This window comes from Antechinus flavipes, chromosome 2 (genome assembly GCF_016432865.1).
Source record: "Antechinus flavipes isolate AdamAnt ecotype Samford, QLD, Australia chromosome 2, AdamAnt_v2, whole genome shotgun sequence".
NCBI lineage: Eukaryota > Metazoa > Chordata > Mammalia > Dasyuromorphia > Dasyuridae > Antechinus > Antechinus flavipes.
In genome coordinates this window covers 575862158-575881206 of record NC_067399.1, presented here as the reverse complement: position 1 = coordinate 575881206, position 19049 = coordinate 575862158, and the positions used below count along the sequence as shown (strand labels likewise).

The 19049-nt window shown below is 36.0% G+C and overlaps 1 protein-coding gene across 1 annotated transcript in view; it reads left to right on the top strand.

Annotated features, from left to right (window-relative positions):
- ADAMTSL3 (ADAMTS like 3) overlaps positions 1-19049 on the top strand; it is a 553515-nt gene that overhangs the window by 510198 nt on the left and 24268 nt on the right. Inside the window, exons 24-25 of the mRNA XM_051981175.1 lie at positions 9545-9727; positions 12364-12480. Coding sequence (XP_051837135.1) covers positions 9545-9727; positions 12364-12480 — 300 coding nt within the window. The remainder of the gene's footprint in view (positions 1-9544; positions 9728-12363; positions 12481-19049) is intronic.

Genomic DNA, 19049 nt, shown 5'->3' with positions numbered 1-19049 from the left:
TATTTTCATCATCATTGTCATTTGGGAATGCAATGCCATTCAAAGATATTCATCATTCTCCTGGGGAGAGGGAAAGAATAGCCATGCACATTGGCCCTTTTCAGCTCACTCTCACACTCTCATCTGCTTGTGTACTCCTCCCTCCATCTCTCTCTTCTCTATTTTCTCTCTCTCTCTCTCTCTCTCTCTCGACCAAAGTCAGAAGCAGAGAAGGGAGGCTTCTGAACAAAAGGTATTCTGACATTATCTACAAAAGCACCAAAACCAAATGAACTTATTAACTTTAATTAAAAAAAATAACTTTGGATAGGCAAAAATAGATATTTTCTTGAAAAAAATGGAAATTCTTCTAAGGCCTACACTTATTTGGCCATATAGTCTTAAAGGAGTTTATGAGGAATACAGAGGAGGCTAATTTATCTACTAATCTTGTTGTCTGTCCTTCCTTCTCGAAAAGGGGCATCAGTGATTCTATAACATGCAAGTAGATTGGATTGAAGTGAGGGAGGACTGTTCAAGGTCTCCTGTCTCACTTTTCCCTCCAGAGCCTTCTGGGTCCAATGGTGAGATATAGGTCAGGATGACTGTAGATTGCTTTGGAAGAAATGGGAGACTTTGGCCTTTTAAGCTAAGATCTTCCCCAGATCTCAGTTTGACTGAGGCTGCACTTAATCAGTGATTAAGACTAGGTATCAATTGGAGCAAAAAATCTCTTTTATCTGGTTCAAAAAAAGATCTAGATGAATGAATGAATGAATTGGTTGATTAATTTATGACTCTGGGAGTGATATGGGCTAAATCATTTAATTTTTCTGAGGTTCACTTTTGAGGTCTGGGAAATAGATGCTATATTCCACTCCTGTGGACCTTCCACTTCTGCAAAGGAATATGAGCAGGAATGATCTTCCAACCCTTCTTTGGAATCCTGCTGGTTCTTTGTTGCTATGCATCCTAAGCATCTCTGGTTGCTTTGAGTGATGGTGACTCTTTCATTCACAGTGTTGTAATCACCACATACCAAGATAAGATCAAAATGGGTCCATGACCTAGGCATAAAGAACGAGATTATAAATAAATTAGAGGAACATAGGATAGTTTATCTCTCAGACTTGTGGAGGAGAAAGAAATTTGTGACCAAAAATGAACTAGAGACCATTACTGATCACAAAATAGAAAATTTTGATTATATCAAATTAAAAAGCCTTTGTACAAACAGAACGAATGCAAACAAGATTAGTAGGGAAGCAACAAACTGGGAAAACATCTTTACAATTAAAGGTTCTGATAAAGGCCTCATTTCCAAAATATATAGAGAACTGACTCAAATTTATAAAAAATCAAGCCATTCTCCAATTGATAATTGGTCAAAGGATATGAACACACAGTGTTGTAATTACTGTGTTCTTTCCTTGGCTCTGCTTACTTTATCCTGCATCTGTTCATGGACATCTTTCCAGGATTATTTGTATTCATCATGTTTGTCACATTTATAGTCTGTGATATTCCTATGCCAGTATTTGTTGGGTCATTTCCCAGTCAACTTCCTTTTCCTTTTCCTAGTTGTCTTCATCTAAGTGTGATGGGTCCACCCTGTCTCAACAGTATTTTAAATCACACTATTTCTATTTCATCCATACCAAACTGGGTTGCTTCAATTCTTAGGAAATCACAACTTTTTTTCAAATATTCAAATAAGATATAACCAACACAATTATCAACCTTCACTATCTTCAATGAAAAATATAGAACACTTTATAGGATTACATAGCTGAAGGGAGGAAAAACTCTGTCAAGAAATATCCAGTATTTTAGTGCTGTCTGAGTAGGCCAAGATTTTTTATAGTGTGGAATATTTCATGGGCCTTTCAAGGTTGGAGGAAATTTGTTTTTAAACACTGAATATTTTAAAGGCACCCTATAGTGCAGACTTTTTAAAACACATGTTTTGCAGCCCCTCCAGACCTGAACTTTTTTTCCATAACATTTGCTGTCCAAAAGCTACTTTAGGATTGTGGAAATTGAACACTAGATAGTTCAGAACTGCTGTAAGACTGGAAAAATAGCCTACCTTTTAAGGTCAAATAAATAAATCTAAACTATTTTTGACATTTTGTGGTTATTTTAACATGGAGCAAACATTTATATTTTCAGTTGCTTTTAAAGCACCAAACAAACTGTGAGAATTGATAGAAAAAATTTCAAATTAAATTTTTTTATATTTTCTGATCATTTTTGAATGCATAAAATTCTGCCTTTATATTTCTATAACATCTGGATAATGTCTTAAAAGTCAGTTTTTTCTCTGTCCTTGGTAGAATTTGTCCTAAAATTTCATCAGATATATAACTGGCCCAGTTATTCTTTCCAGACTTTAATATGTATTAGATAACATCAATCAATCAATAAGCACTTATTAAGTACCTACTGAGTACTATGCACTGGGTGAAGTGCTGGGAATATAAATACAAAAAGCAAAACAATTCCTATATCATCTAGTTTATGTCAATGGTGTAGTACAAAGGACACTTAAGTGTCCATACATACATACATACATTTATATATGTATATGCAGATATATACGAGATATCATTAGATAGGTTCTACAGTGGATAAATGCATATCTATGTAGATATATATGGGATATCATTAGATAGGTCCTACAATGGATAAAGTACTATCCTTGAAGTCAGACCCCCTCCCCCCAAAATCAAATCCTGTCTCCTCTAGCTATTATTATTATTATGGAGCAGTTAAGTGATACAGTGGATAGAGTGCCAGGCTTAGAGTCAGAAAAATCTGAATTTATATCCAGCTTCAGATACTTATTAGCTGTGTGTCTCTGGGCAAGTCATTTAACTCTGCTGACCTCAGTTTCTTCCTCTATAAAAAAAATAAAATGTTAAAGAAGGAGATGGCAAACCACGTCAGTATCTTTGATTTAAAAAAATAATACAAAACTCAAATGGGATCATGAAGAGTCAGACACAACTAAAATGAACAAGAATTGTTATTGTGGTGATGGTGGTTATCCAAGTGGAGATTCTCTCCCACAACATGGATCACAACTTTATCTTTCCCTGCTCATCCTGTAGCTCTTACCTAACTGCTCAAATAAGTTTCCCACAAGGGTCTCTCCAATGTGATGTGAGCCCTCCTTTTGCCTTCTTGACATTGCAGATATGGTCAGTGGGCTGTCCACTGATCACCTTTAGTCTTTTCTAGTGACCAGTTCATCTTTCATTTCACTTCTATATTTCATGGATCCATGATACCATTGCTCCTAAGTCATTCTTTGTTGGTAACATCTTGCAGCCTACTTTTATCCATGATAGGCTCCTCTATCTCCCTTTAGGGGTCTGTTCATTCTTATTCAGTTTACATATCAGATGTTTGTATGTTCTCATTACACTTTCTCCTTGCACAAAGCCCTGACCCTGTGCACACTTTTTAACTGGGACTTGATGGAAGCCAGAAAGCAGACATAAGGAAGGAGAGGCTTCCAGACCCCAGGGATATCCAGTGAAAATGCCAGAAGTCAGGAGATGGAGTGTTCTGTTTGAGGAATTGCAAGGAGGCTGCTGTTGGGAGATTATGGGGAACAGGGAGCTGGGGATGGGGATGGGGTAGGATGGAAGGGTGTGAGTTATAAAAAGCCAGGAAAAAGGGTGTGTGGGGGGAGTTATGAAGGGCTTTGAAATTATAGAGTTTAGAAATTAGTTAGAAAGAATTTACTTTCGAGGTGGTGGGCAAGAGTGATCTTGTCTCTTCCCTCGTTCTAGTCCCTCATCTCCTGTGCACCGGTTGTCTCCACAGGAGCTTTCAGCCACTTTTCTGGGATCTGGTTCTCTGCCGTGGAACAATATTCTGCACTCCCACACCCAAGGGTGTTCTTTGTTCTGTTTAACCTGGGATGGAGAGACATGGAGATGCAGGGGGTAATAGTTGTGCCGGCCTAGGTCCAAACAAAATAAAGTGAATGTTCACTGGTTAGAGCCAGGGTCTAAGAGCAAGTAGAATTCTAGAAAGGAAGCTAGGTAGAGAGAGAGAATGGAAAGGATCTTAAAAGACCTTTCATTTTAAGAATGAGGAGCAACAGACTCAAATCAGATAAGTCCCATAATTAGTGGCTGAGCCAAGACCAGAATCCCTCTCTCCCAACACTCATTTCATTGTCCTTTCTACTACACAGTAAAGGGCCTGCCATGAGTGTCTTGTGATTGGTTTGAAAAGACAAGTACAAATGAAGCAATTAGTGAACACGACAGTATGATCATTATAATTACTCAGTACAGTACAGTTCCTGTTCGTGAAAGACCCTTGGGAAATGGCAATTTGATTCTTTTCACCAGCTAATTAGATGAAAAAAAAGACCTGTGAAAAGTGAAGTTTAGGTGAACAAATTTCTAAATCTCAGAGCTTTTCTTAGGTTTGCACTGAAAATGGTATTGAGTCCCCCAGGAACTTTTCTATAATTTCCTGATTATCTTTTGTTGAGTCAGCAAGCCCAGAGCCCCCAGATACTTATTGGCTGCTTAATCTCTTGGGAGCCCAAGTACTTAGATAAGTCTCAAGTGGGAACTTAAGGATAAGTAGGGCTTTTAGAGGTCTGCCCTAGCCATTCTAAGGAGAAAAAGTGAGGGTGTTTATAAGCAGCCTGTTCAGAAAATGACAGGAAATGCTCCTTTCAATTAAATAGAAACCCAGCACTTTCAAGAGGAAAAAAGATCATTATGTCTTAGACATCCTAGACTCCTCGTGATTTGTTTTTTGGATTTGGTGAGGTTTAGACTTTGTTTTGTTTTGTTGTTGTTGTTGTTGGTTTGGTTTGGTTTTTTGCAACTTGGTATTTATATAAACATTAATGTTGAAGGAAAAGTCAAATAATGTTTAACACTTTCTATGATTCTAAAATCCGTTGTGTATTGGGAATAGCTATTAACTTCATGACTGAGCAAGTAAAAACCCCTTTGAATATCCGTTTTCTCATCTGCATAATGGGGATAATACCTGTACTCCTATTACAAGGATTCAGACATCTTCTCAACTTCAGGTCCTTTCCACTGCACTTTACCTTCTCCCCAATCATGGAAACTGACAGATATATTCCATATACTGTTTTAAAAATATATGTATCAAGAAATAAGAAGCACATCACAGTAATATCTGTTCCCATTAAGCTTTTGTGGGCAGTTTCATATCTTTCCAATTTAACTTTTTGCTAACTAATGTTGCCAGTGAGATATTAAGAGCATTAAGTTCATAATATTATTATTTATTATTAACTCTTAATTCAGATTATAATTTTGAAAATGCACAGAAGGTTCTCACCACTATTTCATATCAAAATCTTAATTCTTTAGCATCTCACCTCCTCTGGGCCTTTCCAAACAAAAATGACACATTCCACTCTTGTTATTTTATTCTTTGTCTCTGGTATATCAGAAAATCAATAGTTCTTTAACAGCACAGAAAAGGAGGTAAATTTAGAACCATTTTTTAAAGATTCTACATTCTGTGCTTGTCTATACAAAGCAGTAGTTCAAAAAGACAATCCCCCTCAGGGGCCCGGGTGATGTTCCATGCTTCAGAAATGTTGTTTCTGAATAATAAGAAAGGTAGAGATTGTACCTTTACTTCTGTGCTCTAACCCCTAACCTGTGAAATTCTGATCAAGTGCCCTTTTTATCACACTTTCTTTACCTTCTCCCCAATCATGGAAACTGACAGATATATTCCATACATTGTTTAAAAAATTATCAGGAAATAAATAGCACATCACAATAATATCAGTCCCTATTAAACTTTTGTGGACAGTTTTATATCCTCACAATTTAACTACTTGCTAACTAAAATGTTGCCAGTGAGTTTTTTGAGGATAGAGGCAGTATTTGGTTTTTTCCTTTGTGCCTTGTACATAGTAGATATTCAATTAAAAAATATGTTGATCAAATTATGCAATATGACTAGAAATCTGAAACTATTATAATAGCTATTATTGGTTCAGTGCCATTTTGTTATTATAGAAGCTACCTACAATGCTGTTGCTCATAACAAATTTAATACTTCATTGATTTTTTTCTCTACTGCATAATTCAATTAGGTATCATTTTATCTTCTTAAAACCCACTTCTCCAAGATTCTCTATGTCACAGCTCTGGGAATTTTCCCTGGCTGACCCTGGCATCTGGAATTCTCATCTTCTACAAGAAGCCTTTCCCAACTTACATTAATGCTAGTGCTCACCTCTGTTGATTACATCCAATTTATCCTGTTTATGCATAAGTATTTACGTATTGTCTCCAGCATTAGATTGTCAGTTCCTTGAGAACAAGGACTATCTTTTGCCTTTCTTTATATCCCCAGCACTTAGCACAATGCCAGGTTTGGTCATTTCAGTGGTGCTCAAGTCTTCATGACTGCATTTGAGATTTTCTTGGTGCCGATACTAGAGTGTTTTGCCTTTTCCTTAATCAGCTCATTTAACAGAAGAGGAACTTGCCAAGGGTCACATAGTTAATAAATGTCTGAAGCAGTATTTTAACTTAGGAAAATGAATCTTCCTGACTCCAGACCTGATACTCTGTGCAGTATGGTGCTACCTAGCCTAGAATGGGAGTGGACTTTTATTAATTAAGTGGCATTTATCACCCTGAGGCTCAATTTCTTTAATTGTAAAAGGTGGATAATTATACTTTTATTACCTATCTTTCATGTAAGAAAAAATGCTTTGTGAATCTAAAGTGTGATGAATGAGATAAATTCTAATGACTAATTAGCATGATTAGATTATAGGGAAATTAAATGAATTTTTTTTCTTTCAAGTACATATAAAGAATAACAAAGCAAGGAGTAAAAGATTGACACTCTGAGTGCCACATTGGCACTCACCAAATTTTAAAAAGCCTAGAAGATCTCTAGCATATTGGAAGGATGTGGTCAGAACTTTCCTACAACAAAAAATTTTGCATGGCTTACAGTGTGTACCCGTGGCAGAAGTAGTCACATTAAAATCTATTCAAAAATGAAATCGGATGTTGTTACTGGAACTTGGTTAACAAAATAGAGAAAATGCTTTAAAATTGGTGTATTAATTTTTGCATGTTTGCTAAAACAGTTGAGTGGGTTGTAAAGCTTCCATAAGAGAGTCTGCTTTCACAATTAACTTGTTTGACAAATCCTTTCTTCACAAATAATCCATATGACCACAAATTCTAAAATAGAAATAAATGAAGTAACTTTTTAAAAATAATAGTTTTTTTTTAATTTTCAAAATACATGCAAAGATAGTTTTCAACATTCACTCTTGCAAAACCTTGTGTTCCAAATTTTTCCTCCTTTACCTCCATTCTCTCCCCCAAATGGCAAGTAATCCAATGTGGTTTAAACATGTGCAATTCTTCTACATATATTTCCACAATTATCATGCTGCACAAGAAAAGTCAGATCAAAAAGGGAAACAATGAGAAAGCAAAAAGCAAGCAAACAACAACAAAAAAAAGGGAAATTATTCCCTCAGTGGGAACACTCAGTTCCTACAATCTTCTCTCTGGGTGCAGATGGCTCTCTCCATCACAAGATCATTGGAACTGGTCTGAATCATCTCAATGTTGAAACAAGCCACATCAGATTCCGTCAGAATTGATCATCCTATAATCTTCTTGTTGCCACATACAATGTTCTCCTAGTTCTCTGCTCACTGTACTTAGCATCCTGCAAGTCTCTATGAAATCATCTTACTGATCAATATTATTCCATAACATTCCTATACCATAACTTATTTAGCTATTCTCCAACTGAGAAATGAAGAAACTTTTGCTACAGGAAAAATATATTGCCAATGTACACCATCAAGACATAAAGATTTCTTATTGGGATATAGCATTGTTCTTTATCATTAGGTTCTTAATTACATCTTGTAAAAGTTCATAGAACTAATTAATAATTTCTTAATAGATGTATTCTTGGATAATAGAGGAAGGAGAGAAAACCAAGCACACATAAACAGAGATGCAAGGGATCTCAAGATATCATTTAGTCAAGCCCATTACCTTTAGAATCTAAAGTTTAGACAAAGTTAGACTAGTATCTCTTTTTTTTCCCTAGGCAACTGAGACCCAGAGAGGCTCTGTGACAAGCACATATAAGTAGCCAGAGACAGAGTGAGCACTAGAAACAGTTCTCTTTCTGTATTACCTCAGGTCCCTTCCCTTGTAATCCAGAGTTAACAGGATTTGAGTTGTGAAATACAAACTATTGTTTCATGTTTCCAGGTTATTTAGGGGATTTGCATTTTTCATGTGGGAGAAAAATGCAATGAATTATTTCTGCAATGAAGATTAAGCACTTGAAACTGAGGATTGGTCTTAATACCAGAAAACTATATGCATATACACACATGAATGTGTATATAAGAAAAATGTGACTAAGCCATGAAAAAACATCACTTTTTTTCATTCTTCTAAATCAGGGATTGGCAAACTTCAGCCCACAGATCAAATCTAGTCACTCAGACCATGGTTTTAGGTTTGGAAAGTATTTTACATTATTTCAGAGAGCAATAAATGGAAGGAGATAAATAAAATGTTAACATTTTAAACAGAAGTGCTCTGAGAGATGAGATCAAGAGAGACCAGAATTTAATAGATGATAGTATACAAAAACAGGTGGCAGATAAAGGCTGTAGTTTGCTGTCCCCTGTTCTAAAAATAATAAGCTCCTAGAGAAAAGAGAGATTTCGATTGCTAAAACTTAATCCTGGACTTTTAACCATAATACCTCATATTCCAGGAAATACATTTGTCTCAGTTATTACTTTTGAAAGGCTAACAGAATAACTAAGAATGAACCAGAAAATAGCCTAGATTTGTTTCATCCACATCCCCACAGTGTTGACCAATGATAAAGCACCCAGGAAGATCAGGCAGTGATATACACATCAGAACATTGACCCAGATAAAGAGCAATGAGCAAAGCTGGTGGCTATCCAGCATAGAATCTTCTGCTATATTCACATGACACAAATGTAGAGCTCTGTCAAAAAAAAAAAAAAAGACCATGGGTGGCAAATGAGCCTGAGTCAGTGAGGGGCTTTAGACAAATCACGTTTCAAGGATAAGAAACACTAGATGAACCATCTGACTTATAGAATGGATCTCACAGGGGCACAGCGATGCAATAAAGAAGCTGAGAAGTTGGTAGGATCAAACAATGGTCTGGTTGTTTGGACTTGAGGGAAAATGGCAAATACAAGTTTGAGTTCTGGAGTTAATCCAAAAGAATTTGTTACGTACCTACTTCTTACTTGCCTATGTCGCCTTGAGCAAGTAACTTTACTTGGGTCTGATTTTCTTCATCTGTAAAAGGAGTCTTGGGCTAAATGATCCCTAAATCTGATTTTATACTCTTATATGCTGGGCACTGTGCTCAGCCCTGGGTATTTGATGGATCTGTGCTCCCACTGTGTCCATGACAATGACTGAATGATTTGGCACATTGTGATTGTTAAACATTAAAGGGATATTTTTGGTTTGTTTTTGTTTTTAAGGTATTCCTCAGCCTAATATTACTTGGTTAAAAAGAGGAGGATCCCTGAGTGACAATGCTTTCTTGCTTTTCAATGGGTCCCTAGTACTGAAGAATGTTTCACTTGAAAATGAAGGCACATACGTATGCACAGCTACCAATGGCCTTGGAAAAGCAATGGCAGCGTCTGTTCTTCACCTGTCAAGTAAGTGGATATTTTCATTGTTTTTCATGCTTAGCTGATACTTTTAGGATTGTTTTTCCATGAGGGAAAGTTGTATTCCAGAATTTAGGGAGTAAGAATTGAAAGATATTTTATTATTGTAGTCCTCAACAAATAACCTGTCTGGTGTTTACGCAATAACTGAAGTAGCATTTTCTATAAATATATTAGCAGCTCTCTTACAACATATTGCTTTTAATATCTAGCTCTTCTGTTTCTTGCTTACTGAATTAAGCCTAAAATGTTTTTGCCTGGTTCTCTAGGCTTTTTGTGACCTGCATCCATCTTGTCTCTCTTGCTTTATTTGCCACTATTCTCCAAAACAGGTGCTCTATTCTACACAGGCTTTTTACTCTAATGCACACACCACATACTAATGCATAACTTTAAGTTTTCCTTCCCCAGACTGTTTCTTCTGCTTCTTTTGTCTGTCTTGAAGTCCTAACTTGATTTCTATCTCTCCTATTAAACTCTGATCTCTTGATCTCTAATCTCTCAGGGTACTTGTATTTTAAATTTTTATTTATCTCTTTCCATTTATTGCTCTCTGAAATAATGTAAAATACCTTAACTATAAAAATGTTAGCTATAATAATAATTGTTTTTATTATTATTATTATGTGTTAGCATCAGCCCCAATATGATGGTGACCTTTTTGAAATCAGGGACCTGTTCTCAGTCAGTAGTGAGGAAATATTTATTAATTAATCAATCAACAAATCTTTACTAAATACTTACACTGTTCTATGTGCAGGGGATATAAGGGGTGGGGAGATAACTGCCTGACCTTTAGAAGAATACATTCTAATGGAGAAAAACAAGTGAATAATTACATGTGTGAGGGGAGAGAGAGAGAGCCGCTCAGAAACAAACACAGACAGGGACAAAAAGACAAAGAGAAGGAGAGAGAGAAGAGAGACTGAGAGAAGATTGGAAGTGATCTGAAAAGAGAAGGCATTAATATCTGAGATGATTGAAAATGGCTTCTTAATCAAGGAAGGTATTGAGCTAAGTATTAAAGGAAGCCAGGGAATCCCAGAAGTTTAAAAGGAGAGGGCAGAGCAATTCAGGGATGGAGGATAGCTAGCAGGCAAAATTCCATTAATATCTCTAGAACACCTAGCATAAAGTAAGTCCCAAAGACTTAAGTCTTCAAACCTCCTTAATGTTCAAGTCAGAACTATCAGCTGTATTTTACACAGGAATAAATAGAGATAAAAGAAAACACCAAGATGGGTTACTTTTTGAATGAGTAACTTAAGATGGCATTAAATCTCAAGACAAATTAGTTGAATGGATTGTGGTAGGAATTACCAGATCGAATTACTTTCATTCTTGACAACAGGCTAAGCTCAAGATACAGAGGGAATGGGAGGTAAATTGTGATAAGGAGAAGAAAGAAAAAATGTTCAGAACATAGAACATTGGCTAGGAGAAGGGGTAAGGGTAAGTAAGTCTGAGGAGCTCTGTAAAGTACAAAAAGGAGGGATGCTTTATAGAGGTAGGGGACAAAGTATCAGTTAACTAGGTATTTGAGTCAGGAAAAGGAAGGAGACAGATCATTAAGGGAAAATGTGGCCAAAAGGAAATATAAGAAGGGGCTCCAACAACCCTTAGCCAGTTTCACAAATTGGCCAAGGACTTGTATTGTCCATGACTTTGTTCTTTTATCTCTGTATTTCTTATAGATCCATCTTCATAAAAGGGTTTTTTTTCCTCTTCAAATATCCTTGTTTTCTCTCTTTACATGTGTAATTTATAATCTCAGGCTAGTGATATATATCAGAAATGATACTCAGATTAATTCCCCTAGAAAAAAGTGATTTTGGGGGGATGAGATTCTCCATTCCCATATTCTCCATCCCCCATTCTATACATAACTATTAATAATAACAGCTGGAATTGACATTTAAATAATGATTTAAAGTACACTTTACAAATATTAAAACTTTAAAACCTCAAAACAAAACTTTAAGATAAGCAATATAGATATTATTCTCTACATTTTATAGATGAAGAAACTGATATTCCAAGAGGTTGTGTCTTGCCTAGGGTCCCACAGTCAGTGAGTGTCTTGAGGCAAAATTTGAACTCAGATCTTCCTGATTCCAAATTGAGCCCTCTACACGTGATATAATACTGACTCTTAGATATGTCACATTATTAAACAAAGTGTCATAATCCATTGCAGGGGCCCTTATATTCCCCCAGAGGGATTATTTCATTTTTATTTCTGTATTCCTAGCACATAGCATACTTCCTTGCATATAATATGCACATAGTAGAAAGCTTGTTGCGTTTAATTGATATGAAATGCCCAATATGTATAAGATACTATACTAACAATATGTGGGAGGAAGGGGAGAAGGAAAATATCTGCCCTAAAGGAACTTGAACTCTACTGGGAAAAAACTTGGAGAATATGCAATACTCTGTTGCCAGAGTCTGCATCTAACCCACCTTGTGTGTACTCTGTAATACCCTGAGTGTATGGCACCATGGGTAATGTTCATAATAATGAATAAAGGCTGTTATCCACAAGTAGGTAGGAATAAGAATTTCAAGCTACAATAATATTTTAGCAACATTTCTAATAAAAAGTATATTTTATTTTTCAGAACCAAGATATCCAGACATAAGAGTTAATTTGCCCCAAGGGAACAAGAAACATGTTCTAATAGCATCCAACATCAGTACAAATATCAGTTTGACAACTGGACAGATGCTTCATATAGGTGAGTTATTTGTTTTTCCTTAATTCTTTCAGCAAGGTATTTTCAACCAAAATTACATTAAGCTAAAAGACTTTTATAAATATTTAGTATTGAATAATGAATTCCACAGAAAGTGTGGAATAGTGAATATAAAGTTAGCCTTAGAGCCAAGAAAAGTGAAGTTCAAGTGACACTTCTAATATATTCTGTCAGTGGGACTCTAGCCCAGTCATTTTAACTTCTCAGAGCTTAGGCAAGCCTCTAAAATTGCAAGTTGCCGAAGTGGTACTGCCCTGAATAGATTGAGTTCCTCACTTAAATCATAGGTGGAATCCCAGTCCCTATCCCAAAACAATAATTGACGTGTATATAGGGCTTTATAATTACAAACAGTTTTCATGTCCATTTTTTCATTTGATCTTCTTAACCATCTGTGAAAATATAGGGGCAAGAATATTTATACTATTATAGAAATGAGGAGACTAAAGCTTAGGGAATAAATAGCTAATAAGTGGTGGGACTAGGATTCACATGCAGGTCTTCTGATCCTTAAGCCTGATTTTCTAGGAACAAGTTTTGAACCTGATAAGCAATATCCTTAAAGCGAGATGCAACAAACAATTGGTTTTCCCAGCAAATGAGAGTATTCACAATAAAGGATAGGATTTTTACCCACTGATGAACTTACTGTGTTTTAACATGGCATGTTCTTATAAATTTAAGGTAAATTGATAATGAATATTATTTTTAACAACATATATTATCTGCATATTTCTACATCTTCTTTGTAAGAAAGATAAATGATGATGTACTTGGTAATCATATGAGGGCATATTAATGACATATTAGCACAGGGCCAAGCATAGACACTCATTTCCAACTGAGTGGAAAAGGATGCTTTTTATATCAGTAATATTGGTAAAGCAAAATAGAAAGTGGGTAGAGCTAGGGGCTATGCAGAGGGTTGTGGGATGACTAAGAAGAGAGCCATACGATGCCTTTCTCCTAAACAGAGATAGTGGTCTGGAAAAAAACCAGTGGGATGAGATCTTTTCCCCAGCTTGACTTAAGTTGAGAAAATTAGTAATTAAGTACTCTCATTTCTTGTGTCTTATTTTACATGATGTAGATTTTACTTTTTTATCTTGCAAAGAAAACACAGAACAATGACTAATCAGCAAAGTCCTGGGCAGTACAATGAGAATGACAGCATCAAAGGGTTTCAAGTGAGGTTACATAGGATGCCACAAAGTCTTTTGGGAGCCAGATTCAGTGGGATTCTGTGAATTCATGCATATCCATTGAAAGCAAAAGGAGTAAAACAGTATCTCTAGTGACCATTTTATGAATGATAGAAACTGTCAAATATCTCTGTTGTCTGATAAAATTAATTTTGTGTGTGGAAAAATGCATCGCATCAGTCTATGAACACTAAAAGAAAGGAAGGGAACGTCTGGAATAGCAACCACAGTCATAAATATCTTACAGTGTTGTTGGTTTTGAGCATGTCCTAGACAGTCATATCAAAGAAGAACCATTTGTTGAGAACATCAGGGCCTTAAGGGAAAGTCCCTTGGCTAAACTTCAGCCCTGAAAGTAACTTTGGTCTCTCAGTAGTTCACGGGACAATACAAATGTTGGTTATGCAATGGCTCAAAGCCACTTTTTTGCTTAGAGAAACATCAACATTGAGGATTTATTAAGAAATACATGCCCTGTTCTTTCTCTTACTTCTTTTACTTACTGTTTTTCCCCAACTACTTTCAACTACTATTACTTAAAGAATGATGACCCAAGTACCTTTATATTACCTTCTGAACATAAATAGGAGACCAGGGTTCAAGTTTCTGTTCTATCATTACAAGTTGGGTGACTTAGGATGGATTCTTTTTATTCTCTGAGTGTTACTTCATTCTGTGAAAAATCAAGCTAAATATTTAATAAATGTTTGCTGAATTGAATTTCATACTTTATGGCATGCAGAAAACCATTAGCTTATTTCATCCTCACTATGATGTCAGATGAATAAGGCAACTATTTCTGTTTTTCAGGTATGGAAGTAGGAGCTCAGAGAAATTGTGATTTGCTTAAAGTTACAAAGCTAAGAAATGGTGGAAATGCAGTTTCATTCATTCATTCATTAAGCATTTCACCCATTATGTGTTAGGTACCAGCACACAGAGATAATAAAGAAACAATCTCTGTCCTCAAGGAATTTACATTCTAATGGAGAAAATAAACAGATAAACTTCTGCAATTGATTGGTTAATACAGAGTTAATACAAAATAATCCCATTGGTGGGGGAAGGGCAGTACCAACTAAATGAATTAGGAAAGCCCTTCCTAGGAGGTAGCACTTAATTGAAAGATCTGTGAGAACTCCAAGCTTTTTTCCACTGCAATCCCTTGCCTCCCTTGAAGAATTGTTCTGAGGATTAAATGAGATTTTGTGTTTGTAAAATTTTTAACTATAGATATAACACATATAGTTACTATTATTATTGCTACTATTTGTTATTGGGAAGAGGAAAGAGAGAAAAACCCATCTCAATTCATTTAGATTGTTAGTATCTTGGGTAAGAGATTTGAGAGATGAAATCTGTTGGCTACCCTGAAGATTCTAGTTTATTTGTATATTTGTTTTTTATTCAGATAAATAAAGATTTATACCAGGTAAATGAAGGAGGAGGGCTAACTATTCTTTAGACAGCCTCAGCATTCCAGATATATTATGTCTCATGAAATGTAAACACATTTTTGGTACCTTGGAATTTTTAAGTGATAAGAATATCATATTTTATTCCATGATTATTTTACTCAAAGAGTTAAAATAGCCTATTGCTAGTGCCATTGTACTCTCTAATGATTCCTATCAATCATATACTGGTAAAGCAATTCCGAACACAGCAGTTTTCAGAGTCCTGCTTCCAAGAGCTTAAATTCTGAAGCTATCCTTGGTAGTTCATTAAGTCCCTTAGGGGCTATTTACCAAAAAGAGAAGAAAATACATAATTGTGTTCCATCTTACCCTCCCTCTGGCCATATCTACACTGGACCCTCTCATGTACAACCCCAGTAAATTAGGTATTTCTGAAAGGGGCCCCTCTTTATCATCGCTATTGCCTTCTCCAGATGTAAGAGAAGGGTGACTTGGAAAGCCTTTACAATCATAGGGATCCATGCAAATATCTATTTCCATAATGAAGATGGAGGAAGAGTGAGATAAATTAGAAGGTCTAAGAATGGGAGTTTAATCCAAGCTGGCACATAGCTCAAGGGCCTCCTGTTTCTACCCATTCCTCCTGCAGAGAAAAGCAAAAAGCATGCAGTAGGGTATTGAATAAAAACTTAGCACATAGGCCCTCTGCAAGCTCTCCTCCCCACCTCCTGTTCTTGCTAAATTCCTAATTCCTTGGAGCCTTGGGCCCTGGCTTCAGCTACTCTGGTGATGATGCTTAAGTTCTTGCTGTCAGCAGCTGTCCCTGCTGGTGTCCCTGCTGCCACCACCACCACATGGACATCCCCCATCTCTTTATTAATAATCATTGAGCTCTGAACTCAATCCAGTCTCAAGACACTCTGTCAAGTGGAGCAGGCAACACTTAGCCCCTCTCCTCACCCACACCTCCCAAACAACTCCCATTCATTGGAACTTTTCAACTAGGTATTGATCTGATTAAAGCAGCCTTGACACTAAAGGGAGAATGATACATAGATCTAACACTCCAGACTTGTTGATCCCAATTAACCTTCAGTTGATAGAATGTGTTGGGGAGATGATTTTGAACAGGGGCCCTATCTCCTTCACACCACACCCCCTGCTCTCCTTCCCTCCAAAACCACAAGGCCCAAACCTAGTCCACCTGGGAGTGAAATCCTGGAGTCTTTCTTGCAGGTTCTCATCCCTCCCACCCCTAATAACAAAGACAAACAGCTAGGTTGCAAAGATCTCCAGATTCCTATTGCAATACTGTATTGATGGGTAATTTTAATAAAAATCTTGGGTTATTAATACTTATCATGATATAGTCTGACTCCTCAAATGGCTCATCACTTAAGAATTTTTAAAGAGATGATGAAACCAGAGAGGCCCTTGCTAAAAATGGGCAAGGCAAAGGGATTGCCCTGTCAGAGCCCAGGTGCTGCTGTACTTAAATAAACAATCTCCAGGCCACAGTGACAGTCAATAAATTTAACTGTTTCTACTTTGCAAATAACCCTTTGTGCTGCTTAAAACAAAAAACTCAGAACTAAGAAGGAAAGTCTGAAAAACAATAAGCTAAAGAATTCATTATGTGCTGTTTGAGGGAGACTGTGGACACAGCTGGTAGCTATCAATTATTTTTGGTTATTACAGCTAAATCTGGCTCCTTCTGTGATCACATAAAAATCTGTCAACATCATGTAGTACCTCATCTGTTACAAAGTGTCAGAAGAGAAGGGAAAAATCATTTGGAATGGTGACTAACTATAAGAACTATAATTATTGAAAGTGATTAGCATCTAATTTCTAAAGAAAATTCCCATTTTTCACCTCATTTTGCTCAGTGTTCTCAACAGCAAATTATTTATATGCTTAAAGGCACAAAATCTGTCATTTAGATTAGGAGTGGATAGACTATCTGGCAAAATCATCTCAAAATCATTAGATTTGAATTGGAATCATATTACTGGATTCACATAGAGTCATTCTAAATATCTGGTCCTTTTTCCTCAGACTGAACTCTCATTTTATGAAATTATGTCAAAACGAGCACTGCAAAATAGAATGCAAACTCTCTGAGACTAGGAACTGGCTTGTATCCCCAGGGACTAGTAGAATGGCAGACTAAGTGCTTCATCAAGGTTTTTTGATTCACAGGTCTTGAGAGAAGGTTAACTAACACCAGCCACCATGAATAGTCAATCTGGTTTTCAAAGGTCTATTAGCCAACACTGAGCAGCTAACTTAGAGACTTTATCAGTCTGAAAATATGTATGTAAGAGCCTTTCTTAGTTTGAATGTACATGTGATTTCACACACATACATGTAAAAGCCCACCGTCACTACATTCATTCTTCTAAAGTTCATTAGTTTGTGATGGGTGGGAAGAATACATATTCCTGGGCATATCATGGAAAAATGGATATGGTTCTTTTTAAATGAAATGCCTCTAGGTAGGTCCTTTTCTCTGGGTCTTTCTAAGATTAAATGAAACTTGAACATTCTCAACAAGAGATAATACTGAAATTGTTTGCTTCTGGTGCTTCTATGTTGGAGACAGCTTTAAAAACCTTAAAATTCTTTTAAAACAGAAATTATTGTTATTTCATTTAGCTTTTTTCTCTGTCTTGCTTATGAGCCTAAAACCATTGATGCCTTTGTTTGGATACAATCTCCTTTTCCTTCTATCTCTTCTAACATTCAGAAGTGGTCCCTCATCTTAGATCCTTTTCATGTCTAGCTCTTTATCTGTTACTAAACTAGGTGGGCAGTGGAAAGAGCACTAGGCCTGGAGTCAAGAAGGCCAGAATTCAAGTGCAGCCTCAAATACTTACTAGCTGGGCACATCACTTACTATTTCCTCATCTGTAAAATGAATTGGAAAATGAAATGGCAAACCACTCCAGCATCTTTGCCAGGAAAACCCTAATAAGGTCACAAAGAGTCAAACAGAATTGGAAAATGACTGAACCAACAAACTTCCAATACACTTTTCACATAAATTCACTACCATAAATAACACTAAATTCACAAAATTTCATATTTCTGCTTATTACTTCAACAAGTACTTCAATAGTTTTTTTAAACTTGTTTATTTTTCAGTCCACTAATATGAAGCTCATTTTAGTTCATTATTAGAATTATTATCAGCCCACATCACTATTTCTGGTAAATCTGTTGCCTATTTAAAATACCCCACAATCCTCTACATGTTGCACATTTTTGAAAGTCAAAACTATTTAAAATATCTTCTGCTGAAGAGTTAAAAGCCTGCCAGTGTTTCAAATACCCTTGGCAATGGTATTGGTGTCAGCTAAACTATGACTGTGGTAGAGTATTCAATAATGTATGGTTTATAGCTGCCATATCCCTCTGCATCATGTATATAAAAATGTTTACTTTTTAGAGTTTTTATAACCATAAGTGCCATCTTTTATGAATAGAAAACAAATTCATATTGCTTTAAGGAGACTGTATACATTCATACAAATATTTATATATAGCTCTATAGATAAATTTTCTGCCAAATATTACTACCCTTGGCAGTGAACTAGTTGTTTATAGATAAAAGCAGAGCTTCTTATACTGTAGGTCACAAACCATATGGTGTCATGTAACTGAATGTGGGAATCACAAAATTATGATTTATTATCAGCAAACATTTGATTTCTATACATATTTTATATGCCTATCTACCCAGGGTTGCATAGAAATTTTTTCAGATGAAAAGAAGTTTCAAGAAGAAAAACATTTATGAAGCCCTGGGTTGAAGAATGATAAGATACTCCACTTTTAACTTATGCTTTATTCTACTTGCCTGTGTAATATGGTGCTTGTCACAGTTCCCAACTGCTGAAATGTCTCTTAAGTTTTCAAAAATTACATT